The sequence below is a fragment of the Phacochoerus africanus genome, chromosome 1 (genome assembly GCF_016906955.1).
Source record: "Phacochoerus africanus isolate WHEZ1 chromosome 1, ROS_Pafr_v1, whole genome shotgun sequence".
NCBI classification, from domain to species: domain Eukaryota; kingdom Metazoa; phylum Chordata; class Mammalia; order Artiodactyla; family Suidae; genus Phacochoerus; species Phacochoerus africanus.
The window spans coordinates 95,323,335-95,350,317 of record NC_062544.1 but is presented as its reverse complement, the minus strand read 5'-3'; the positions used below and the strand labels follow the sequence as shown (position 1 = coordinate 95,350,317).

Below are 26,983 nucleotides of genomic sequence, written 5' to 3'. Positions count from 1 at the left end.
TATGCTACATCTTCTTTACTCATTCATCTGTCAATGGACATTTAGGATGCGTCCATGTCTTTGCTATTTAAACAGTGCTGCTGTGAACATAGGGGTGCATGTATCTTTTCAAATTAGAGTTTTCTCTGGACATATGCCCAGGAGTGGGTAGATCATATGGCAACTCTATTTTTAGTTTTTTGAGGAACTTCCATACTGTTCTCCATAGTGGCTGTACCAATTTACATACTCATCAACAGTGTAGGAAGATTCTGTTTTCTCCACACCCTTTTCAGCATTTACTCTTTGTAGACTTTTTGATGCTGTCCACTCTCACTGGTGTGAGGTGATACCACACTGTGGTTCTCATTTGCATTTCTCTATTAATTAGCATGATGAGCATCTTTTCATGTGTCTATTGGCAATCTGCCATTCTTCTTTGGAGAAATGTCTATTTAGATTTTCTGCCCATTTTTAAATTGGGGTCGTTGTTGTTGTCATTGAGCTGTACAAGTCGTTTATATATTTTGGAAATTAAGCCCTTGTTGGTTGCATCATTTGCAAATATTTATGCCAAGTCTGCATGTTGTCTTTTCATTTTGTTTATGCTTTCCTTTGCTGTTCAAAATCTTATAAGCTTAATTAGGTCCTATTTGTTTACTTTTTATTTTATTTACATATATTTTAATCATTCATGACATATTAACTTTTCCTTAATTTTTTCAGTATTTCTAGACTATGCAATTCATTGGTGAATTTATTGTCAAAAATCTCCAAAAATTTTTCCATATATTTATTTTATTAAGAGGATTCACAGAAATCTTCATTTAAGTGGACTCACACAATTCAAACCCATGTTATGCAAGGGTCAACCATACAGAAAATTATTTCAAGATATTTTGATGTGTGAAAAAGTATAGGTGTGTGTATTAGTAAAAATTATTGTCATAACTGGTGAATTTTTAAAAAAACATTCAACCTGGAATTCCATAACTGAATAGGTTACACGTAAATATTTATTCATAGATATGTTTTAGAAAACTTAATACTGTGGTAATGAAAAATGGAAAGAGGTATGGGCATTAATAGTAAAGTTAGGATTACATTAAATATTAAAGAAAAATACACAGAAATTTATCAATATAGGACTATAATGCACAATGAACATGTAAAATGAACAAAAAAAATAAGTAGCCAATAATATAAGAGTAAATAAATGCCTGCTATTTAAAAGCAAATTTTGCAGTAAAAAATTATTTCCATGAAACACAAATCTAGAGCAACTTATTGTATTTGTACCCACAATTGTCTGGCCACATGTAAACTGTCCTTTATCCTATGTTCAGGTGTATGCTTAAATAATTCCTTCTTCTAAAGCACACTTTCTCCCTATTGATAAATGTGTAAGACCATCTACATCATAGATGATTCTTCCAACCAGGAAGACATCCACCTCTTTTGCAAACCCACTGTCATCTTGTCATACAGATTTCTTCCCTGTATTATGTCTAAGCACTCTATAAGACTAGAATGTGCCTTTAAGGCAGGGACTATTTCTCATATTAAGTTACTACACTAGACAATGTAAGATATAAAACACCTCAGTGTCTTTATTTATAAAGCAGGAATAATAATTGGTTTATTGTGAGATTTTAAAAATATAATATACATAAATAAAGCTTCTAAAACAGATAACATAATCAACAATGCTCTTTTCCATTTTAGCTAATTGGTGTGTGTGTGTGTGTATGAGAGAGAGAGAGAGAGATTTTAACCCTTGCAATATTAGGAAAAATAGTTCAGGGATATATTTCACTATTGTATCATCTTTCTAAGTGATTCCATCATTTTTCCATTTAAATATTTTATTCTTTTAAGTATAGTTGAAAATTATTGGTAATGATGAAATAGCAAAATATTAAGATAGAGGAAAAATAAGATCACTGAAATTCCACAATGCATTTTAGATTTATAAAAGCCCAGTGAAAGCTGATCATTAAAAGACAGAATAAGTTTTATTGTATTTAAAATTTTTTCTCCTTAAAACCACACAAAGAGAAACATAAAAACTACAATTGGATCCACAGGAGCTTGATCATATACTGAGAATTAATGATAACAGAATAGAAATTTATGTCTCTCCTCAAATCAGAAGTCATTCTTATGTAAAATTTCCAGTAGGGAGATGAATTGGGAATAGAAATATTCAAACTGTTGTTCAGGGAATTTTCTATGTTCAAAAGTTGCAGAGCCATCTCCCAATGTAACAGAACCACTCTCAGTTCAAATGCCAAAGGGAAATTCTGATGTAATATTTTAAAACATAACAATCACTAGCATGTTCCCTGTTAGTAACAGTAGGTCTGTGTTCAACTTTAGCAACATTAACTACTTTTTAAGAGCTGAATTCTCCCTAGTGAGAAAGGTTTAATTTCCTCACTTCAGAAATCTCTGCATGTAAGGACCCTCACACACAGAGTGAAAAGCAGTTAACAGGAAATGTAGACTTGGATAATTAAAAGAGCCTTTACTCCTCTTCTGATCATATTTTCCTCTTCCACATCATATTTTTAAAGTGCAAAGGAGCTACCGGTAGAAAATGAAAATGTTCCAAATGAGTGAAAACAACAACAACAACAAAAAAACAAATGAGCAGAGGTGGTTCTGCCTCATGACCCATAAGAGATGTTAAAGTTTTTTTTTCACAACCATATTAGAGAGAAATAAAAATATTAATATTAATCAATGACTTCTCTTCTTTAAATAATTTTTCTAAAGCTTACCATTCACGGCCTCAGAAAACTGTCAGTATATTCTTCTTTAAATGTGACAGCTGAGAGCATTTTCTTAAAAACATAAAGGCTAGTCCAGTTTCCTATACGGCCTGTTTAAGGACCCTAGAAGTGACCACTCTAACCTATCAACAAGTAAAAAGCTAAACAAACTGAAAAAATCAATAATTCCTCTTGGATCCCTCACTCAGAGAATTGGGTTCCCAGGGCAAACCACTGCCCCCATATTTAGAGAGACAAATTGCCTATTAGCAAATACAAAGAACCAGAATTTACTGGAGTAGAAACTTCTACAGGAACCAATGCCAGGGTAGGAAAGCATAAACTGTAACTGATGAACTTCTGAAGCCTCAGTATGAATGAGCCTGAGACACAGGAAATCCAGGAAGACCCAGTCACTGGGGAGAGGGACATACTTGGTGGTTTTACCTCCAGCAGCTCTACCAGGTTCTCCCAGTGAAGACAGGGGAAAATCCCCTTATGCTTCAGGCACTGGGAGGAGAAAAGGAACCATTGTGAAATGTGCCAGAGCCTTCAGTGCTTCTTAACAAGCCCTGCCCTCAGAGAAATTGTTTTACTAAAAGCTAACCTACTGGGGATTTTTCAGAGCCTAACCTCCGGGAAGGGAAATATCCAACTCCAGCCCCTTTTAGCCATCATGTACCTCCTAACGGGGTAAAAAAATAAATAAAGAAGCACTCATGAAGCAAGCTCAAAGCCCAGAACTGAGACCCAAGCACAGGACTACAGAATGCCTCCCCTAGCCCCACACACCTTACTATTGCACTTTTGAAGGCCTCTTTTTACCACAGTTCCTTTTACTTAGTACACCATCATCACCTTTCCATAAAAATATTACAAGACACACTAAAAAGCAAAATACAGTCTGAAATTATAGAGTAAGAGTTGAAAGCAGGCTCAGATATGGTGGAAATGTTGGAATGACCAAATACAAATTTAAAACAACTATAATAACTATACTAAGGACTCTGAAGTTAAAAGTAAACAGTATTTAAGAACAGACAGCTAATATAAGCAAAGATATGGAAATTCTAAGAAAAATAAAAAGAATGCCAGAGATCAAAACACTGTACTAGAAACAAAGGAATGCCTTTGATGGGTTCATAAGCAGATTGGACACAGCTGAGGAAAGACTCTGAATCTGTGGATCTATCAACAGAAACTTCTAAAACTGAAAAACAAAGAGAAAAAAAGACCAAAAAACAGCTAAACAGAATCCCAAGATCTATGGGACAAATATAAAAGTGTAACATGTGTAATGGAAATACCAGGAGGAAAAGAAAGAGAGAAAGAGAAGAAATATTTGAAGCAATTCTGAGAATCTCCCCTAAGTTAATGTCAAATATCAAACCACAGCTCCAGGAATTTCACAGAACACCAAACAGGATAAATGTCAATAAAAACTATACTTAGGAATGACCTGTGTGAATTCCAAAAATAAAGAAAAAAGCATTTGGAGTGGGTAAGCAGTGAGATCCTACTGTATAGCACAGGGAACTATATCAAATCACTTGTGATGGAACATGATGGAGGATAGTGTGAGAAAAAGAATGTGCATATTGTTTGTGGAAGACATGGTCATCTAAGCAGAAAATCCAAAGGAATCAAGGACAATACTCCTGGAACAAACAAGTGAGATAATAGCAAGGTTGAGAAATACAAGGTTAACACACAAAAGTCAATTGCTTTCCTACTTACCAACAATGCCAAGTGGAATTTGAAACTGAAAACACATTACCACTTATATTAACATCTCTCAAAATGAAATACTTAGATATAAATCTAACAAAATACAGATAAGATATATACCAGGAAAATTAAAAACTGATGAAAGAAATCAAAGAAGATCTGAATAAATGAAATACTTAGATACAAATCTAACAAAATATGGATAAGATGTATACCAGGAGTACATACAATATTTATGGAGAGGAAAACTCAATATTATCAAAATCTCATTTCTTCCCATCTTGATTCATTGCAATCTCAGTCAAAATGTCAACAAGTTAATTTATGGATCTCAACAAGATGAATCTAAAGTTTACATGGAGGAGTACCTGAAGTGGCTCAGTGGAAAAGAATCTGACTAGGATCCATGAGGACACAGGTTTGATCCCTGGCCTTGCTCAGTGGGTTAAGGATCTGGCATTGCTGTGGCTGTGGCTGTGGCTGGCAGTACAGTTCTGATTCAACCCTTAGCCTGGGAACCTCCATACACTGCTGGTATGGCCCTAAACAGACCAAAAAAAAAGAAAGAAAGGAAAAAAAACTTACATGGCGAGACAAAGACCCAGAATAGCCAATACAATATTGAAGAAGGATAAAGTTGGAGAACTGATCCTACCTGATGTCAAGACTTATTATAAAACCACACTAATCAAGTCCGTATAATATTGAGCAAAGAATAAAAAATAGATCAATGGGACAGGATAGAGAGCTCAGAAATAGACTCAACAAATATACTCAACTGATCTTTGACAAGGAGCAAAGACGACAAAATAGAGGAAAGACAACAAACGGTACAGGAACAACTAAATATCCACATGCCAAATTTACCCCAAAAAGTGAATCTAGACACAGACCTCACACATTTCATTAAAATTAACTCAAAATGAATCACACATCTAAATGTAAAATGCAAAGCTAATAAAACTTCTAGATGGTAACATAAGGGAAAAATCTAGATAACTGTGGGTATGCTGATGACTTTATTAAAATTAAAAATTCTGTCTGCAAAGAATGCTCAAGAGAATGAGAAAACTATCCACAGAGTGAGGGAGAATAGAAAGACAACAGAATGAGAGAAAACAGTTTCAAATGATGCAACTGACAAGGGCCTAATCTCGAAAATATACAAACAACTTATACAGCTCAACAGCAAAAGAGCCAACCACCCAATTGAAAAATGGGCAAAGGACCTGAACAGACATTTCTCCAGGGAAGATATACAGAATGCCAACAAGCAGATGAAACGATGCTCAACATCACTGATTATTAGAGAAATGCAAATCAAAACTACCATGAGATACTATCTCACACCAGTCAGAATGGCCATCATTAATAAGTCCACAAATAACAAATGCTGGAGGGGATGTGGAGAAAAGGGAACCCTCCTGCACTGTTGGTGGGAATGTAAGTTGGTACAACCACTATGGAAAACAGTATTGGAGGTACCTTAGAAAACTATACATAGAACTACCATATGACCCAGCAATCCCACTCTTGGGCATATATCCGGACAAAACTCTACTTAAAAAAGACACATGCACCCACACGTTCACTGCAGCACTATTCACAATAGCCAGGACATGGAATCAACTCAAAGGTCCACTGATAGATGATTGAATCAGGAAGGTGTGGTATATATATATATGCAATGGAATACTATTCAGCCATAAAAAGAACAAAATAATGCCATTTGCAGCAACATAGATGGAACTAGAGACTCTCATACTGAGTGAAGTAAGTAAGAAAGAGAAAGACAAATACCATATGATATCACTTATATCTGGAATCTAATATATAGCACAAATAAACCTTTCCACAGAAAAGAAAATCATGGACATGGAGAACAGACTTGTGGTTGCCAAGGAGGAAGGGGAGGGACTGGAGGGACTGGGAGCTTGGGGTAAATAGATACAGAATGTTGCCTTTGGGATGGATTAGCAATGGGATCCTGCTGTGTGGCACTGGGAACTGTCTAGTCAATTATGATGGAATGCATAATGTGAGAAAAAAGAATACATACATGTATGTGTAACTGGGTCACCATGCTATGCAGTAGAAAAAATACCTATATAAAGAAATAAAAATTTTTTAAAAATTAAAAAAAAATTGAGTATGTAAATGTGAAAATAAAATAAAATAAAATACATACCTGCTAATGGACTGCTATCCAAAATATATAAAGAATCTTAAAACTCAATAATAAAATGAACAACTGTATTTAAAAATGAGCAACTGACAGAAAACTCACCAAAGAAGATTCAAAGATAGCAAATAAGTATCTGAAAGGATGACCATACATCATTAGAGAATTGCAAATTAAAACAATGAGATATCACCACTGAGGGTATGAAGCAACAGGAATGCTAATTTATTGCTAGTGGGAACGCAAAATGGCACATCCACTTTGGAAAACACTTACAAAACTCAACATACTCTTTTTTTTTTGGCCATTCCTGTGGCACGTTGAAGTCCCCCCACCAGGGATGGAACCTGTGCCTCAGCAGCAACCTGAACCTGAGCTGCTGCAGTGGCAATGCCAGACCCTTAACCCACTGTCCCACAGGAAACTTCCAAAACTAAGCATACTCTTACTACATAATTCAGCAGTCACATTCCTTAGTCTTTATTCAAATGAGTTGAAAATTTAAGTCCACACAAAACCCTGAAGATGTTTACTATAGCTTTGTTCATAATTACCAAAACTTGGAAGTAACTAAAATGTTCTTCAGTAGGTGAATGAATAAAATAAACTGTGCTAAAATAATTCAGTGCTTAAAAAAGAGCTATAAAGACATGGGGAAACATAAACTCATATTACTAAGTGAAAGAAGCCAATATGAAAAGGCTACATACCATATGATTCCCACTACATCACATTCTGGAAAAGGCAAAACAATGGCAACAATAAAAAAGATCAGTCAGTGGTTGCCAGGCACAGTGGTGGGAAAGGGCAAGAAATGAAAAGGTAAAACAGAGGATTTTTACATCAATGAAACAATTCTGTATGATATTAAAATAGTGGATACGTGTCACTATATATTGGTCAAGACCTACAGAATGTACAATACCAACAGTGAACCTTAACATAACACAAACTATAGACTGGGGTGATAATGACATTTCAGTGTTGGTCCATAGTTTGCAACAAGTGAACCACTGTGGTGCAGGATGTTGGCCACAGATGATGAGCTTGTGTAGGGAAGGGGGCAAATGGGAACTCTGTACTTTCTGGTTAATTTTTCCGTGAACTTAAAACTGCTCTAAAAAATAAAATCTATTTTTTTTTTGTCTCTCTCTCTCTCTCTTTTTTTTTTTTTTGTCTTTTCTAGGGCTGCTCCCACGGCATATGGAGGTTCCCAGGCTAGGGGTTTAGTCAGAGCTGTAGCCGTCGGCCTAAGCCAGAGCCACAGCAACGTGGGATCCGAGCCACGTCTGCAACCTACACCACAGCTCAAGGCAACGCCGGATCCTTAACCCACTGAGCAAGGCCAGAGATAGAACCCGCAACCTCATGGTTCCTAGTCAGATTCGTTAACCACTGAGCCATGACGGGAACTCCTATTTAAAAAAAAAATGATAAATAATTCTGGGGGGGAAAGGTAGAGTTATGGACTTCCACTCTAGAATTGAGAATATGTCAGAAAATATTAATCCTGCTAATGATACAATATCTTAAGGCTTAATTATAAAGAGACTGTATGAATAATACCCTGTTAATTTAAAAAATACAATTATAATGAATGTTCCAAATAAGAAAAAGTTTTCTACACCTAGCAGAAGAATCACTTATTTGGAGTAATAGTTTATACAACAAGAACAGGGTAACCAAATCTGTGAACAGGACATTGAAATATCGACTGAAGATTTCAACAATGAAAGAGTTACATCAAACAGAACAGTGTGCCAATTTCCGCAGGATGGGAAGAATTTAGGCCAAGATACTAGTAGTAATTATTTCTAGGCTGGGGTAAAGAAATTCTCAAAGTTGCTGGGCTGAAATAAATGGTTTGCTTCTAAGCAGCTAACCTTCTGTAAAATATCTGAATAACGGTTAATTATCTCTCAAAGCTACTTTGAACAGAGTAAGAAGCTGAATACATCCTAGAATTCACCAAGGCAGCTAAGCAGACACAGAATTAAACTGTCCATTTTGGAGATATCAAAGAGTAAGTATGAAGTGAGTAAGCCTGTGACAGCAAAGACTGAATGCCTGGAAATCTGTTCATGCCTTGCCATTTGGGCTTCTTCAAGGAAAAAAATCAAAATAAGAGTTTTTAAGTATTTGGCTCTCTATAATCAGGCTGTATTACACCAAATTCTGCAGGAAAAAAATCATCAGACTTTCAGCAAGAAAATGGTCTGTTGCTGCAAAACCAATCAGAAATAACCCTGTTTTCGGAGTTTTTGGACAAGCAAGCATGCAAAAGGACCCACATATAAAAGCCTGGGCACACACAACAATGGCAAAGATGCAGTTCCATAACTTATTGAGAGAGGATGTTACCGCTGGCTTGTAATGGCTATTTTATAACTTCCAAAAGCAAAAGGCTATGTTATGAAATAAAATTTTTTTCTTCTTTTTAGGGCTGCACCCACGGCCTATGGAGGTTCCCATGCTAGGGGTTGAATCAGAGCTGTAGAAGATGGCCTACGCCACAGCTCATGGCAACACCAGATCCTTAGCCCACTGAGCAAGGCCAGGGATCCAATCCATGTCCTCATGGATAATAGCCGGGCTCATTAACTGCTGAGCTATGACAGGAACTCCCTATATTACAAAAATAGTAATGATTTAAAAGACTAAATATTTCAAAGTTTATTTTGGTTACAAAAAAAGAAATGTATAGTCCATGCCAAGCATAAAATTGTATTTGTGACAATAAAGTGAGCTTAACCTTTACTGCTAATAAACAGACATTATATTTTCAGCACAAGGAATAAAATCACATTGGTGGTAATAAATGTCTTTTTACCAGAGTAGTTTGCTTGTCATTCATTTTCCACTCTTTCCAAAAGTACTTCTATGCTTTAAAATCTAAAATCTAGGTAGCTAGCTTAATCTTTAAACTTTTTCTCAAGTACAATATTTTTACATATAAATTTTTAAAATATGTATTAAACTTTTTCAAAGGAGAAAAAATATCACTCTTACTTTAAAATTCAATTAGCACCAAAGGCCAGATCCTCCCAAAGAATAATCTGCTTTAGAACTTAAGGTAGATAAAATGAGAAGGGCGCTTGTAAGATAAAAAGTTTCTCATAATCACTTAAGCAGAAAAGAATGAAATATATCTGTTAATTGAAAAATAATTATTTCCATACTACTATCATATTCTTTTTTCTCCTTTGTCTTTTTAGGTCCACACCCTAGGCATATGGAAGTTCCCAGGCTAGAAGATGAATCAGAGCTGCAGCTGCTACACCACAGCCACTGCCATGCAGGATCTGAGCCACATCCTTAACCCACTGAGCAGGACCAGCGATCCAACCCACATCCTCATGGATACTAGTCAGGTTCATTACCACTGAGCCACAATGGGAACTCCCTCATATTCTTTTAGAGTTGAAAGTGTGTTACACCTACTATAGATCTTCTGATGAATTCATTTTAAAAGCTATCTGTAAAGTGTAATATTTATTGACTTATTTTAATTTTTTTTTGACTGCAGCATGCAGAGGGTTGATGTGGGACTTCGGTTACCAGACAAGGGATTGAATCTGGGCTGTAAAAGGACCAAGTTCTAACAACTAGACCACCAGGGAACTCCCAATATTTACAGTTGAAGAGAATTTTCTTTGAAAATAACCTGAAATGTTATCATATTTTTTCACCTAGTTTTTAAAATGTTGAAGATTATCTTTTTATCTCAGCTTTGAATTTACCTAAAAATAAAGCATTTTGAAAAAATGAAATAATATGGCATATCCAAGTGAAAGTTTCACTCCAAGAATATATTTTAAAGCCATGGCTTCTAATTTTGATATAGATGCTTTGAAATACACATAGGACTTGTGTAGGAAGACCAGTGCTAACTAAAACCCCTACATTTAAATGTAGTGTATATTTAGTCATTGAGAGGATAAAACACATACTACTAATCTATATAAAAAATGATTTTTTCAGTGAACAGAGACACACTAATTTGCTATGAAGAGAAGGACAGATTTTTAAATGTACAAACATATTTCGAAAAGCATGCATCTGAGTAAATCCTTATTTTGAGGTGGTAAAGAATAAAAAACACACATACCCTGTTTTGATAAGTAGCACATTTCTAGTCTTTGCTCACGAGAATATCCATAGAGGAGGTATGCTTCTTGTAGTGCACTTTTATACCACTTCTTTTTATTCTTACAGTTTCCTGGCTTAAGAAAGATGGAAAAATAATAAGATTCATTTTTAAGTACATAAGTTTTAACATCCATTTGATTTAATTGTTCAGCTGGAATTAAATCTAAACTTTACACAATATACTACCTAGATTTGGGTATCTGATTATTACTTTATTAGTATTTGAGAATACAGCAAAGTTGTAGTGTTTTGCACATTAATAGCCAAAAGGGTCAGATTCTTAATTCACTAAGATTATATTTTAATATGATCCATCTCACACTTAGGTTACAAAAAGTTATGACCATCACTGTAACAAAGCAGTGAATATTAATATACTTTATTAGAATAATGTTGATTCCCTTTTAAGTATCATAGCAATAATAACAGGGGTAAAAACTGAAAAGTCTCATTTCTCACTGTAATAAAATTAATTCCATTCACATTTAGTTTTGATGTTATGCCAGATAGCTGACACATTCATATAAGTTTTTGAAACTTTCTGTGCCATAATTTTTTTATTTGTAAAACATGGATAATACAATCATTTTAAGGTTGCATAAATATTAAATGAATTAACAGAAGACAGTGTTCTGTCATAATAAGCACTAAAAATGTTATTCTACTTGAATACACTACTTTTTCTAAATGTTTATTTAGGTTTTTAAAAAATATAGTTTGAATAAAAACAGAATCAAAGAATCTCTAAGTTAAAAATGACAATAAAAATTATCTGGCCCAATTTTGACAATGTTATTTTAGAGATTGACCCCAAAAGGCTTTTATAATGTTTTCAAATGCTACAAATTATAAAATATATGCTACCGTTTTTTAAACACTTTACTAGCAAAAAGAATACAGGTGTTAAATTGTATTGGTCTTGGACACATTTATTTGGCATAAAAGCAGGGGAAAATATAATTAAAAAATCAGTTTTTTACATTGAATATTTAAGTTTCGCTATTAATTTATTTCACAGGAAAAAATGGTAGGCAGATATAATTCAATAAACATTAGAAAATTTAAACTCATTTAAGAATATCTAAGCTAATGTTTACAGAGTGAAGAAATTTCTCCAACTCAAATGTTACAATGATGTTAAGTCAAGAATTTATAGATAGTGAAAAATCACCTATAAGCTGTTACACTAAACAGTTGTCACTAGACAACTGAAATTAAGGACATTTCTTGAAGAAAATCAATGTGATACATTACTAAAGTAAAACAATCACCTATAAACTGTTACTCCGAACAACTGTCACTAAACTATTGAAGTTAAGGAAATTTCATGAAGAAAATCAATGTGATATATTGCTAAACTTTGGCAAGTTTGGGGAACTAAAAAGCATTTTAAAAAACCTGTGTCTGAGAATGCTTAAGAATTTACAGTAAGTATGTGCCACCTAGTGGTAATAATACAATTAAACTTCTAAATAACTCAAAATGTTAAGATTAGTACTTTATAAAGAATTTTGAATTCTGGAACAAGACTCAGCTGTGCATTATATTTTTCAACTAGTTTGTTCTTTAACTGGAGAATATTGCAGATTCAGAGACAAAATAGCAGGATAGAAGGACTCAAGCTCACCTCTTCTCACAAAAACACCAAAATTACAACTAACTGCTGAAAAACCATCAACAAAATAGACTGGAAGCTACCAAGAAAGATATCTTAGACTTAAAGACAAAGAAGAAGCCACATCAAGATAGTAGGAGGGAAGCTTTCATGATATAAGCAATCCCATACCCACGGGTGGGTAACCCACAAACTAGAAAATAACTATATTGCAGAGGCTCTCCCAAAGCAGTGAGAGTGCCAAACCCCACATCAGGTTCCCCAGCCTGGGGGACTGGCACTTGGAGGAGGAGCCCCTGGAGCATTTGATGTTGATGGTCAGCAAGGCTTGAGTACAAGAACTCCACAGGACTGGAGTAAACACAGACTCCACTTTTGGAGGGTGTGCACAGGGTTTCACCTGCACTGGATCTCAGGGCAAAGCAGGGACTCCACAAGAATCTGGATCAGACCTACCTGCAGTTTTTCTCCTGGGACAGCACAGGTCAGTTGTGGCTTGCTCTGAAGGCAGAATATTGGAGGTGGAGGTCACAAGGAATAATCATCTGTGTGAAATCTCCCAGAGGCTGCCATTTGGGAATAATTTGGTCCCACTCATCAGGGCTGAGAAGCTCCAGGCCAAACAACAAATAAGGTGGGAATACAGCCCCATGCATCAGCAAACAGGTTGCCTTAAGTCCTCCCAGGCACATAGCCTCTTCTAATCATATCCAGAGACAAAGCCCCACCCACCAGAGGGACAAAACCCAGCTCTACCTACCAGTGGACAGGCACCAGTCCCTTCCATCAAGAAACCTGCCACAAGCCCCTGTATCAACTTGACCCACAAGGGGGCAGACAACAGAAGAAAGAGAGGCTACAATCTTGTAATCTGCAAAGAGGAGACCACACAAAAAGCCATACAAAATGAAAAGGCAGAGAAATATGAGCCAGATGAAGTAACAAGACAAAACTCCAGAAAAATAGCTAAGTAAACTCTGGAGATAAGCAACCTACATGAAAAAGACTTTAAGAATAACGATTATAAAGATTACCCAAAATTTCTGAAAAAACCTTGAGGCAAAGATCAATAAATTACAAGAAATGCTGAACAAAGAAACAGATTTAAAGATTAAACAATCAGAAATAAAAAAATCACAATAATAAAAATTTTAAAATTCACTAGAAGGAACCAATAGCAGAATACAGGAGGCAGAAGAATGAATAGGTAAGGTGGAAGACAAGACTGGTGGAAATCACTGATGCAGAACAGAATAGAGAATGAAAATAAATGAGGACAGTCTAAAAGAACTCTGGGACAACTTTAAATGCACCAAAATTTGCATTATAGGGGTGCCAGAATGAGAAGAGAGAAAGGGCCAGAGAAAACATTTGAAAAGGTAACAGCCAACTTCCCTAACATGGGAAAGGAATCACTCACTCAAATCCAGGAAGCACAACGAATACAATATAGAATAAACCCATGTAGGAATACCCTGAGACACATATTAATCCAACTGACCAAAATTAAAGACAAAGAAGAAATATTGAAACCAGCTAGGGAAAAGCAACAAATAACATAAAAGGGAACTCTGATAAGGCTATTGGCTGATTTTTTGGCAGAAACTCAGCGGGCCAGAAGGGAGTGGCAAGATATACTTAAAGTGGTGAAAGGAAAAATACCCACAACAAAGAATACTCTACCCAGCAAGGCTCTCCTTCAGATTGAAGGTGAAATCAAAAGCTTTACAGACAAGCAAAAGCTAAAAGAATTCAGCACCATCAAGCCAGCCTATAATAAATAATAAAGGAACTTCTCTAGGTAGAAAAGTAAAGGCCACAACTAGAAACAAGAAAACTACAAAAGAGAAGGCTCATCAGTAAAGGCAAATGTACAGTAAAGGTAGGAAATCATCCATACACAAATATGATATCAAAACCAGCAATTGTGAGAAGAGGAGGATACAAATACAGAATACTGGAGATGCATTTGCAATTAAGCCACCAGCAACTTAAAACAATCTTGATATATATATATATACATATATATATATATATATATGTATATATATATATCCTCAAATGGCTTCTAGGTTTATTCAGAATAAAATCCCAAGTCCCTAATACCTTGTCAGTTTTATGAAGACAGTACCACTATGTCCTAGCAGGTGTTTTAGAAATTAGTGAAGGACTATAGCATTCAAAGAACAGTCCTAGACACCCTATGATACACAGGTTATTCCCAACAAAGAAAGAATTGTCTTTTGTCCCAAAGAACTTTTTAATTTCTAGCTGAATATTCATGTAGATGAACAGACTATTTATCATTACTCAAATATTTAGTATGTATTAAAATTTCCAGGAATGCACTAATTTATAAATTAAGGCAATGTGTTACCAACAGCTGCTCACATTAAAAAAAAAAATCACATTATTCTTGGGGAAAAACAAAAGAATGTTTCTAAGTGTAGAATGTACCTCTCTATCAATCTCTGGTTCTGTTTCACCCAAGGGCATCCCATATTACCAGTTTCTTTAACAGTATTCCAGATATACTATACACAACTACAAACATTTACATCATTTAAATATCTATTTTATAGATATTTTATATATATTTATATATATTTTATATTCATTTATTGATTGAGTCCACATATTCTAGACTCTCAGGATCTATCACTAAAGAAAACAGACAAAGCATACATTCTAACCAGTGAAAGAGACAATTCATGATCAGCATAACAAGTAAGTCTACAGTTTAAGAGGCTCTAAGTACTAGTAATAAAGAAAACATAAGCCAATAGAGTAGTCAGGGTAACTCTCATTGAAAAACTGATATTTGCGTAAGGACCTAAAGGAGGTCAAGCAGTTAGCCATGCAGACAACTGAGGAAAAGCAGTTGCTATCTTCTGAGATGTGGAAGGCTGTAAATGAAATGAGATTTGGGGGGTGAGAGTTGGAGATCAAGAGTTCACATATCTAGAATTCACATATTATGACACCCAAGTGAAGATACAAAGTAGCTCTTTGGTGAGGGAATTTAGGAGAGAGAACGGAACAGCAGATGAAATATAGGAGACATCCACATTCACATACCATATTTAAACTAAAGAAATTAGATGAGATGGGGAGTTTCCATCATGGCTCAGGGGAAATGAATCCGACTAGGAACCATGAGGTTGCAGGTTCGATTCCTGGCCTCGCTCGGTGGATTAAGGATCCGGCATTGCCATGAGCTGTGATGTAGGTCACAGACAAGGCTTGGATCCTGCGTTGCTGTGGCTGTGGTGTAGGCCAGCAGCAACAGCTCTGATTAGACCCCTAGCCTGGGAACCTCCATATGCCGCAGGTGCAGCCATAAAAGACAAAAGACGCACACGCAAAAAAAAAATTAGATGAGATAACCAAGGGAATGTGGAACTATACGTACTATATGCATGTATAGCCTTATAGCTAGTATGCATGTACCGTTATTTTACAAATGCCTTTGTGGTGGACATTTTGGTTTTTTCTAATGTTTTGCAAAATGAAACAATGTTGTAATAAAAAAAATTTGTCCATATGTCTCTTTGCTCATGTGAAGCATAAATTCTTAAGATGCTAAGTGACCAGGTTTAATGTACGTATTTTTTACATTTTGGAAGCTTTTGTGAAGTCACTCTTGAATGAAGTGGTCACAATTTACGATGCCAAAAACACTATGCTTCCTCACACTCTGGCAAATACCTGTTACCAAACTTAGATCTCTGCCAATATTTTTAAGGAAAACACAGTATTTCATTTTAATTATCATTTTCATTTCTTAAATTCTGTAATTTTGAGTAATTTTTCCATATTTATGGAGGTATATTTGGCAAATAGCTGTGTAAAATTAAGGAGTTCTACTGAATCTGATACTCATATATACTGGGATATGATTACCATGCAGGATTAGCTGACATATCTATCAGCTCACATAATAACCTTTATTTGTGTCTGTGGTAAGAACATTTAAAATCTACTATCTTAGCACTTTGAAGTATACAACATAGTAATGTTAACTAGAGTTAACATGCCTACATTAGATTCCCTAGAATTTATTCATCAATTTTTTCATATTTTTAAGAGCCATCTATATTTTCTTTTCTATGGAATGACTGTTCAAATCCTGTGTTAATATTTATATTGGTCATTTTCTCAAAGTAGCCCTTTGCTATATGTATTTGCTGTATGTATATTCTTCTGTTTATGGTTTATCTTTTAGTGTGTATTTTCCTTTTTGTTCATTTAAATCTTCCATCCCTCCAAAATAACTTGGATGTGAGGTGTGTAGTATAGTTTCCATTTCATTTTCTCCCCAAGTAGCTAGTCATTTGTATCCATATAATTTACTAAACAATGCAACTTTTCTTTAATTATTTGAATACAACCTTAACCAGTAACTATTTTCAAGTACTTTGAGACTCTATATTGTTCTATTAATCTATCAAATAACTATAAATACCAAACTGATTTAACTACTGGAGTACTGTTACAATTTTACATTTTACAGGCCTAACTTCCTCTCCCATGTTATAGCTGACCCTTGAACAACATTGGTTTGAACTTTGCAGTTCCATTTACATAGGATTTTTTTTCACTAAATACATACTACTATAGTATACAATCCATGGCTGGTAGAATCTGCAGATGCAGAACCAGTGGACTTTGATAACCACTGTAAAGCTACAGGTGGATTTTGACTGCAAAGAGAGTTGGCATTCCTAACCCCTGAGTTTTTCAAGGGTCAACTGCTAGAGGGTTTTTTTTTTTAAATCCTTTTTAAAAATTAAGATTGCATTAAAATTAATTTAGGGACAATGTACATCTTTCCATATTAAATCTTCCCAAACCACGAAGAAGATTATATTTTTCTATTTCTTTAGGTTTTGTCTTCTGTATCTTACCATATTAAAGTTTTATTCATACAGATCTTATACATGCTTCTTAAGCTTATTTCGGTATAAGCTTTGTTGCTATTATAAATGCTATTTATCCCTTCATATTTTCACACTGGTTACAACTTTATAGTAATTTTATAACTACCACTAATTGTTTATAATTATTATAAACAATAATAAAAATGTTCCATTTGAGTTCCAGGGTTTTTTCAGGTAAACAGTCATCTACTAATAATGATAATTTTCCTTTTCCTTTCCTGTATATGTACTTGTGCTTCTTTCTTTGGCTAATTATACTAGCCAATTATACCAGGACAATTAAATAATAGTAATATCTCTACTTTTAAAAAAACACCAAATTTCCTAAGTAAACAATGACTCTCTTTAATTAACTAAAACAAAACTTTAAGTTGAATGAGTTCATATATTTTCTTGATATACTGAAGACACATTTATTTAAACTGATTTATTCTGCAGAAGCTACCAAAAAGTTTGTTTATAATCATCTTTATAGAGTAATAACCTCTTTGGGACATTATCATATTCTTTCAACTAGAATCTGCCAAGTAAAGGCTTCTAGAGTGGCAAGGAAGAAAGACTCAGCATTTCACAAAACATAAGAGATTCAATCCATATACTAATAATTAGGGCAAAGTTTGTGCAGGATGAATGAAGATTATGCTTGAATGAATTATAGTAATAACACCGTGATTAAATTCAATTTTAAAATACTATAGTACTTAATGAGAAACATGTTCAATGAGAAGGTTTACCTTTTGGAAAAAAGTTAACAAAGGAAATAATGCTGTTTTGAATAAGCCCAAACTAAGGTAAAAACTATTTACACAAAAATTATCTTTTAAAGGCAGAAAATGTTTCCATTTACCTTTTCAGGCAGAATTCAAATAGATAATTAACTTCAGATTTAACAAAGAATTGTTCAAAGACAAATGCTATTCAAGATAGGACTCAAACTCAAGCAGAAAATAACTGCCCTCAAACTCACTCTTTTAACTGGAATCTGGAAGTTTCTTAGCCTTGACTGAAATCTACAGAAGGTCCTGTGACTTTCCTGGTAACTTCCAGACGGTAAAATATCCTACAACTAACTTACTTAGTTCTCTGAAATTCAACAACTGAAATGTCTACTCATGTAAGAGACAAACTTCATTTTCAATTAAGCATTTGTGCTGCAGCAGGCAGGATGAAATTCAGGCTCAGGTGTCTCCTTATCCTTGGTGTGCTTCTCCTCTCTCCAAATCTTCTAGTCCTCTGGGGCTGAAGGGTTAGGTGTGGTGAACAGAAGAGAAATTGCAGAACTGTTTTTATTTGACTGCTATCACAGCAATCTGAGGTTGGTGCCTCCTTGACTCAAAGTGGTTTTTAATTTTTTAGATTTTTATTTTTTCTATTACAGTTGATTTACAATGTTCAGTCACATATATATATTCTTTTCCTCACATTATGCTCCATCATGTTCCATCACAAGTGACTAGATATAGTTCCCTGTTACAGCAGGACCTCATTGCTTATCCAGTCCAAATACTGTAGTTAGCATCTACTAGCCTCAAACTCCCAGTCAATCCCACCTCCCTTCCCCTCCCCTTGGCAACCATAAGTCTCTTCTCCAAGTCCATGAGTTTGTTTCCTTTTCTTTTTTTCACACTTAATTCTTGGTTTTTATTTTATTTTTTTAATTTTGTATAATGATTTTTTCCATTATAGCTGATTTACAGTGTTCTACTGCACAGCAAGGTGACCTAGACACACATACACGCATACATTCTTTTTTCTCACATTATCATGCACCATCATGAGTGACCAGGCATAGTTCCCAGTGCTATACAGCAGGATCCATTGCTTATCCATTCCAAAGGCAATAGTTTGCATCTATTAACCCCAAATTCTCAGTCCCTCCCCCTCCCTCTTGGCAACCACAAGTCTGTTCTCCATGTCCATGATTTTCTTTTCTGTGGAAAGGCTCCTTTGTGCCATGTATTAGATACCAGATATAAATGATATCAGATGGTATTTGTCTTTCTCTTTCTGACTTACTTCACTTAGTATGAGAGTCTCTAGTTCCATCCACACTGACGCAAATGGAATTATTTTGTTCTTTTTTATGGCTGAATAGAATTCTATTGTGTACATATACCACATCTTCTTAATCCATTCATATGTTGAAAGGACATTTATGTTGTTTCCATGTCTTGGCTATTGTGAATAGTGCTGCAATGAACATACAGGTGCATGGGTCTTTTTCAAGGAAAGTTCTGTCTGGATATATGCCCAGGAGCAGGATTACTGGGTCATAAGGCAGTTCTATATTTAGTTCTCTGAGGTACCTCCATGCTGTTTTCCATAGTGGTTGTACCAATTTACATTCTCACCAACAGTGAAGGAGGGCTCCCTTTTATCTACACCCTCTCCAGCATTTGTTATTTGTTGACTTGTTAATGATGTCCATTCTGACCAGTGTGAGGTGGTACCTCACTGCAGTTTTGATTTGCATTTCTCTAATAATTAGTGATGCTGAACATTTTTTCATGTACCTTTGGCCATCTGTTTATCTTCTTTAGAGAAATGTCTATTCAGGTCTTCTGCCAATTTTTTTATTGGGTTGTTGGTTCCTTTGTTGTTGAGTTGTACAAGTTGTTTATATATTTTAAAGATTAAGCCCTTGTCAGTTGCATTGTTTGAAGCTATTTTTTTTCCCATTCTGTAGGTTGTCTTTTATGGTTTCCCTTGCTGTGCAAAAGCTTGTCAGTTTGATTACGTCCCACTGGTTTCTTTTTTTTTTTATTATTATTTCTGTTGCCTTGGGAGAATGACCTGAGAAAACATTTGTACATTTGATGTCAGAGAGTATTTTGCCTATGTTCTCTTCTAGGTGTTTGATGGTGTCTTGTCTTACATTTAAGTCCTTCAGCCATTTTGAGTTTACTTTTGTGCATGGTGTGAGGGTATGTTCTAGTTTCACTGATTTACAGGCAGCTGTCCAGTTTTGCCAGCACCACTTACTGAAGAGACTGTCTTTTTCCCATTTTATATTCTTGCCTCCTTTGTCAAAGATTAATTGACCATAGGTGTCTGGGTTTATTTCTGGGTTTTCTATTATGTTCCATTGGTCAGTATGTCTGTTTTTGTCTCCATAGCACGGTAGGCAGTGCATCAGTCTCAAAGGGTTTGTTTTTTTTTATTGCAAAGTGCTTTGTGGGTTTTGGAAGACTGTCTTCCTTCTAACCACGTATAGCTCATTTGACACAGCAAGGTCTTCCTTTTGGTTGGTGGCTTTCAACTACCTACCCCATTAACTGCATGGAAGCAGTAAGTCATATGGGTGGGAAGCCTTCCAAAAGGACCCTGGCTCTTTCTGCCATGTTGCCTGTGTTGCTGCTCCCCAATTTGTGTGTATGCTAGCCGTTTCCAGCGTCTCTAGATATTCTCCCTCTGCCACCAGACTTCCTACTTGAAACTCTCATTCTACAGATTTCTCTGGGGGTAAGGCGGCTAGACACCAGTATGCTGTGCTGCTCAAGCTGCAGAACACACATCCCAAACTCTCACACAACCATTTGTACAGGAAAATAACCACCTTTCCTTTTCCCAAGATGAGGAGAGAGGAGTGTAAGAAAATACTACAGTATACCACCACCCTCTCCAAAGAAAATTCTATATATTTGACCTCAACTATTTCACATCCTTATGTGAACTGAGCTCTGCATACATAGTCTACTTCAGTTTTCAATGTGAAAATTGTCCTTAGCCATTGTAGTCCTAAAGACCTATGTCTTTCACTAAAACCTGAATCTATCTAATACTTTTAGAACTTTCAAATTATCTCTGACCCCAAGCCAAAATAAAACACAGACGAGTTTTTAAATATACTTGTTTAAGACGGAAATTTTCAAGGTGGTTCTTTAACAAATGTTTAAGGAGCTAAAAGCTTATAAAGTCAAGAATTAAGATCCATGATATCAGATGAAACTATAGTAAGGGATGGGCATCTTCAAATTCCAGTAAATTCTTTGATCCCAAGAGGGAATATCATATCTTTCATTATGTTTATATTACCTTGGAAACTTGAGTTTTCTCAGTTTTATTAAATTTAGGGTAGAGGGAAAATAAGTAATCATCTTATAGAGAAGAAATATATATAGTCTAAAAATTGGTGTGAATTTATGAATGTAAATAAGATATTTCTTGATAGATGTTTTCTTGATAGATGAATAAGCACATAAATATTTGGCATAAGGATGAGGGTTGAGACTAAATAGATGGTTAGACAGGGAGAGGTAGTATGCTGTGTCTGAGAAAATTTCACTGTATCTAAAACTGAAGTTTGTAAACTACTGTCCTATGTGATCTTGTTCCAATCAAGTGTAATTGGCTGACTGAAAGCCTTCATATCATTTTTAGATTTCCCAGTTTGAGGAGGAAGTTGGATGTACCATCTCAGTAATTTTAGACTCATTGAACAAGGTTTGTGCTATTACCATATACTAATATGAAGTGGCAATTCAAGGAGAAGAATATCTGTGTGTTTATCCACCCAGTTAAGATTGCTTCTCCACATCAGAATTAATCAAAATATAACAACTTGGAGTTGTAGCAAGGTAAGTCTTCCTTCTCAAACTTGAACTTGTAAGCAATGTCGTCTTACCTTATTTTTGCTAAATAAAATTGAATGTGACAGCCCTCACAACCAGGATAAGAAATTTGATCTCACTCATTCTGGGCCATCCCTCACTTTCCCTAGTTCATGTAGACTGGAAAGGAATATATGGAGCTGGAAGAGTGAAGGCAGACCATTACAACTCAACCCATAGCCTTACATGAATAACATCCTGGTTCAAGTTCCTTGAAGCCAGGCATTCTACCAGCTTCTCTGTCATGCCTGGACCAAAAGATCTTCTTGGAGGCTGGGAGGATTATCGGCATGGGTTCCACCTCCTGATCACCCTGTGCTTTTCTCCAAGGTACTCTGCTCCTCAGGGACTAACAGACTTTTATCCTCTTCCAAGTCTTAAAGGTTCTCTTCTTTACCCTGTTGCTTCTACCTGTTCCTTTCAGGGGCACTGACCTCTTGTCCCCATTTCTTCCCACCCACGAGGAACTCAGGTCAAGAAGACTGGTAAGCGCTGCTTTTGAAGCACAAAACAGAAAATGCCCCTGAGATATGACAACACAAGGGGCCTGACTACTTACTGGAATAAATGAAAGGGAAAACATAATCAAAACAAGAATTATTATCAACCAACTACTGGTATTTGGTTGGCAGTAGGGAAGGATTTCCTAGCTAAGGGACTCAATATTAGAATAAATGGGCAGGTAGTCATCTTTCCTACCCCTGGCCCCTGGAACCCTACCCCTTCACTCCACTAACCTATTGCTCTCCTTTAACTTTTCCCCATGGCACTCATCAACAACTAACATACCCTATCACTTTTTTTTTTTTTTTTGGCCACACACATGGCACGTGGACGTTTCCCAACCAGGGATTGAAACTGCACTACAGTAGTGACCAGCACCACAGCAGTAACAATACTGGATCCTTAACCTGCAAGGCTACAAAGGAACTCTTAACATATCATATCTTTTTTTAAAAAAAGAATGTGTTTATTAACCACGTGTCTCATCCCACTAATTTAAGTCTCATGCTGGCATTTAAATTTTTTCCGTTTTGATCATTCTGAACCTAGTAAATATCTGAGTATTATAAACAGACAAGTGTTGTTCAGTGTGGCATGGGTAAAGCCCAGATAGGAAACTGGGGATGAAAATAAAAGGCTGCTACATTTTAATCCTGAATTATGTGACTATCCTGAAATGTAAAAGAAAAATTTATAACCGTAATGACTATCTGGCACTCTAATATGGTGATATTACTTCTAGGATAATAATAGTAAACTTCATTTTTTTGTGTAGAATGCAGATCTGTAAGTACGTCATCACAAGCCATTGATTTACTCCATGATAGTAGGAGCACTTTTTTTCCTTTGGGAAAAAAGTGTCTAATTTAAGTATTTTAAATGTTATGTAAAAAAATAGTACCTAATTTTAAAACTAATTCAATCAAAATAGTCTTAATATGACCTATTTGGGGGACAGTGGGGACTCATTGCAATCCTGTAGGTACAGTGGTAAACATCTATCATCCAAAGTCACCAATGCAAGTTTTGAGTGTATCAATAACAAAGTTAGCTGCAAATAAAAGTATTCATAATTTAGAAAATGTATCTTTCAGGAGTTCCTGCCATGGCACAGTGGAAAGGAATCCGACTAGGAACCATGAGGTTTCGGGTTTGATCCCTGGCCTCGCTCAGTGGGTTAAGGATCCAGCATTGCTGTGAGCTATGGTGGAGGTCACAGATACGGCTCAGGTCTGATGTTGCCATGGCTGTGGTGTAGGCTGTCAGCTGTAGCTCCAATTTGGTCCCTAGCCTGGGAACCTCCATATGCTGCAGGTGCAGTCCTAAAAGGCAAAAAAAAAAAAAAAAAGAAAGAAAAAAGAAAATGTATCTTTCAGAGCATATATTAAACATCTGGAAAACTGGATTCATATGTACTTAGACTGCTTTATTTTGCTTCATAAATTCATTAAAATGCTTCAAATACTGACCACTACTTTAAATTATAATAAGGCTTTAGAAACACGGGCAGATACGTCATAAATTTCCTAACATGAAGAAATATGAAATCATTTTCTTTTTTTTTTTTTGTCTTTTTAGGGCCACACCCACAGCATATGGCGGTTCCCAGACTAGGGGTTGAATCTGAGCCACAGCCTCCGGCCTACACCACAGCCACAGCAATGCCAGATCCGAGCTGTGTCTGTGACCTACACCACAGCTCACGGAAACATGGGATCCTTAACCCACTGAGCAAGGCTAGGGATGGAACCTGAGTCCTCATGGGTGCTAGTCAAATTCGTCTCAACTGAGCCATGACAGAACCCCCTAAAATAATTTTCCTTTGGAATGTATCTCTCTTAAATGTTTGAGGATCAGCACTACCATCTATAATAAAGTTCTTTGCCTGGTCATTTATGTCAACTGTGGCTATTTATACATTTAAACTTACAGAGTACCTCACTGACTCCACCCATGACAGACATATCCTTCTATTTACTATCACGCCAAAGCTATTATTTTCACTTAAAGCAATTCAGTAAAAAGTTATTCGCAAGGATATCTTGTCTTCCTTAAACTGGATTTCTGCAACAGGAACCAGTAATCTCAACAGTAAGAACATTCCCATTCCTTTGATGCAAACTAGAAGATAGTCACATCCACTTCTGTACACCACATGCCTGGATATCCTAACATCTGCCTTCTAAATGAACTATTTAGACAGCTCATTCAAATTATTGAACACTTGAAGCAATGATGCTTTCAAAATCATAAACAGAAATTTGCTTACTCTAGCTCAGTAGGATTTTAAGATCAAATTAACTTCTGTCTCCCACTTCCTATACCACTGGAAAGTGTAAACCAGTAAGGTGACCAAAAAAAAAAAGTTCTAGTTCTGTTTAGTCTGATCTTTTACATCAATGTGAAAGGTAAAACAAAGACTGCAGTTAATAATAGGGGATAAATTCGGCAAAAAAAGAAAGAACAAGAAAATACAAGACTGAAATCTTTAAAGTGTGATTGTATCACTTGACTTGAAACATTGGGAATTGACAATGCAGGGCATAAGCACTCTTTGAACCTTGGGTTGACGAAGGGGAAGGAAGCCAAGCAGTTTTAGATAAAATAGCCCCTGTGCACAAATCAGAAAAATCACAGGCTGGAGTTCTTTTGTGGCTCAGCAAGTTAAGGATCCTGTGTTATCACTGCTGTGGTTTGGGTTGCTGCAGTGTCATGGGTTTGATCCCTGGCCTGGGAACTTCCACATGCTGTTGTAGTCATGGCCAAAAAATAAATAAATAAATGAAATAATAATAATAATAATTTTAAAAATAAATTAAAACATTTTTAATTAAATAAAGGAAAAATCACAGGTTACTCTTTATCTCTTTAAAGATAAGCTCTTTATTAACCTAGACTTTAACATATATTTTCCTTGTTTTTTGGCCACACCTGCACATGTGGATGTTTCTATGCCAGGAATCGAAAATTTGCCACAGCAGTGACCTTATCCACAGCAGTAAAACGCTGGATCCTTTACCTCTAGGACACCAGGAAACTCCAACAAATATTCTAAGTATTTTGAATACTAAGTTCTTTTCCTATCAAGATGGATAAATAACCACCACATTCTGTGATGTTTGTTTGTTTTTAAAGGAGCCCTGGTCTGACAGTTTAGGTTGGTCTGTTATCTGGACTGATATCTTTCAGAAAACAAATTTTATACATCTAATGCATTAGTCATTTAGTGTGAGGGACCTGAAATCAGATTTTGAGAGGAGAGAGAATTAGGGCTCCAGCTGTCATAGCAGGGGAAAAAATCAGTTACCATAAAAGAGAGAAACTATTTAAAGGGACAGAAGAGTCTAATATCATAATTTTGCTGAAGATCTGCCTGGATTCTGTAGCACCACAAACTAATAAACACATTCATATATTTTACAAATAAACACTATAAAAATAATATACATTTTCATAAATATCTTCTTTAGCTAATGCCAATAAACACAGAGAATAGGTATTTGGGGAGATAATCTGCTATACAGTAGTTCTTGAGACTCACTGAGGAACTTAGAGATTCTCAAGAAACTTCCAAGTATGTAGATTCAGGAATATATATATATATACATGCAGAAGGATTAAACCTGAGCCACAACAATGACAATGCCATATCCTTAACAACTAGGCTACCAGAAACTCCAGGAATATATATTTTTAAAGAGCATTATGGGAGATTGTGATGATGAGCAAGTTTGGGAACCAAAAATAAAGTAAAAGAAACAAACAAACCCCTCTGGGATCAGGATACCAACACTTCCATTAATAATAGCAATTAATTACTTCTGAGGTTACAAGGGAATGAATCATACTAGGTTTTAATGACAGTCACAAAGAGGCCCTAAATCTATGGCAAGGAATCAGTGTGCTAAATGTGAAGAAGAGAGCTTTCACATCATTGTCCAACTTTAAAAAGCCCTGGTTAAAGGTTAAGTTAATTAATCAAGTTGCCGAATTAACAACAGGAGACCAATAAAAGGGCTTTGTGATTTTCCAATTTATAGATGATAGTTTATTATGAATTTGGTATGCTTATGAAGATTAGAAGCAGATGGTCCAATGTAAAACTCAAGCAGTTTGACATGTAATGTAAAAACCTGGGGCTTACAGTCAGAAAACTTGGGCTCGAGTCCCAGTTCTGCTGCTATGTGACCCTGGGCTAGTTGCTTAACCTGAACCTCAACTTTCTTAACAATCAATGAAGATTACATGAGCTTGTATACATAAAAGGTATTTTATAAAGTATAAAGCATTTTTTCAAATGTTGGTTATCAACCTCACAAATGATCAGAATATAAACAGTGAGTGAGACAGGAGATAGATGGGTCCCAGGCTGAGCAACTGGAATCTGTCCCTTGTGGACAGATACTTTAAGATAAAGATTATGGCAGCGGCAAGGAGGAGTTGCATCCTGCTTGGATAGAAGATAAAGAGACCATGTATTTCTCATTCTTGAGGTCAAGGAG

General features: G+C 35.7%; 1 protein-coding gene across 3 annotated transcripts in view; it reads right to left on the bottom strand.

Annotated features, from left to right (window-relative positions):
* Nucleotides 1-26,983, bottom strand: part of ZCWPW2 (zinc finger CW-type and PWWP domain containing 2) — a 139,855-nt gene that overhangs the window by 37,487 nt on the left and 75,385 nt on the right. For all 3 annotated transcript variants that reach the window (XM_047769343.1, XM_047769339.1, XM_047769333.1), the window contains one exon: nucleotides 10,772-10,886. In XM_047769343.1, the coding sequence (XP_047625299.1) occupies nucleotides 10,772-10,886 (115 nt within the window). The remainder of the gene's footprint in view (nucleotides 1-10,771; nucleotides 10,887-26,983) is intronic.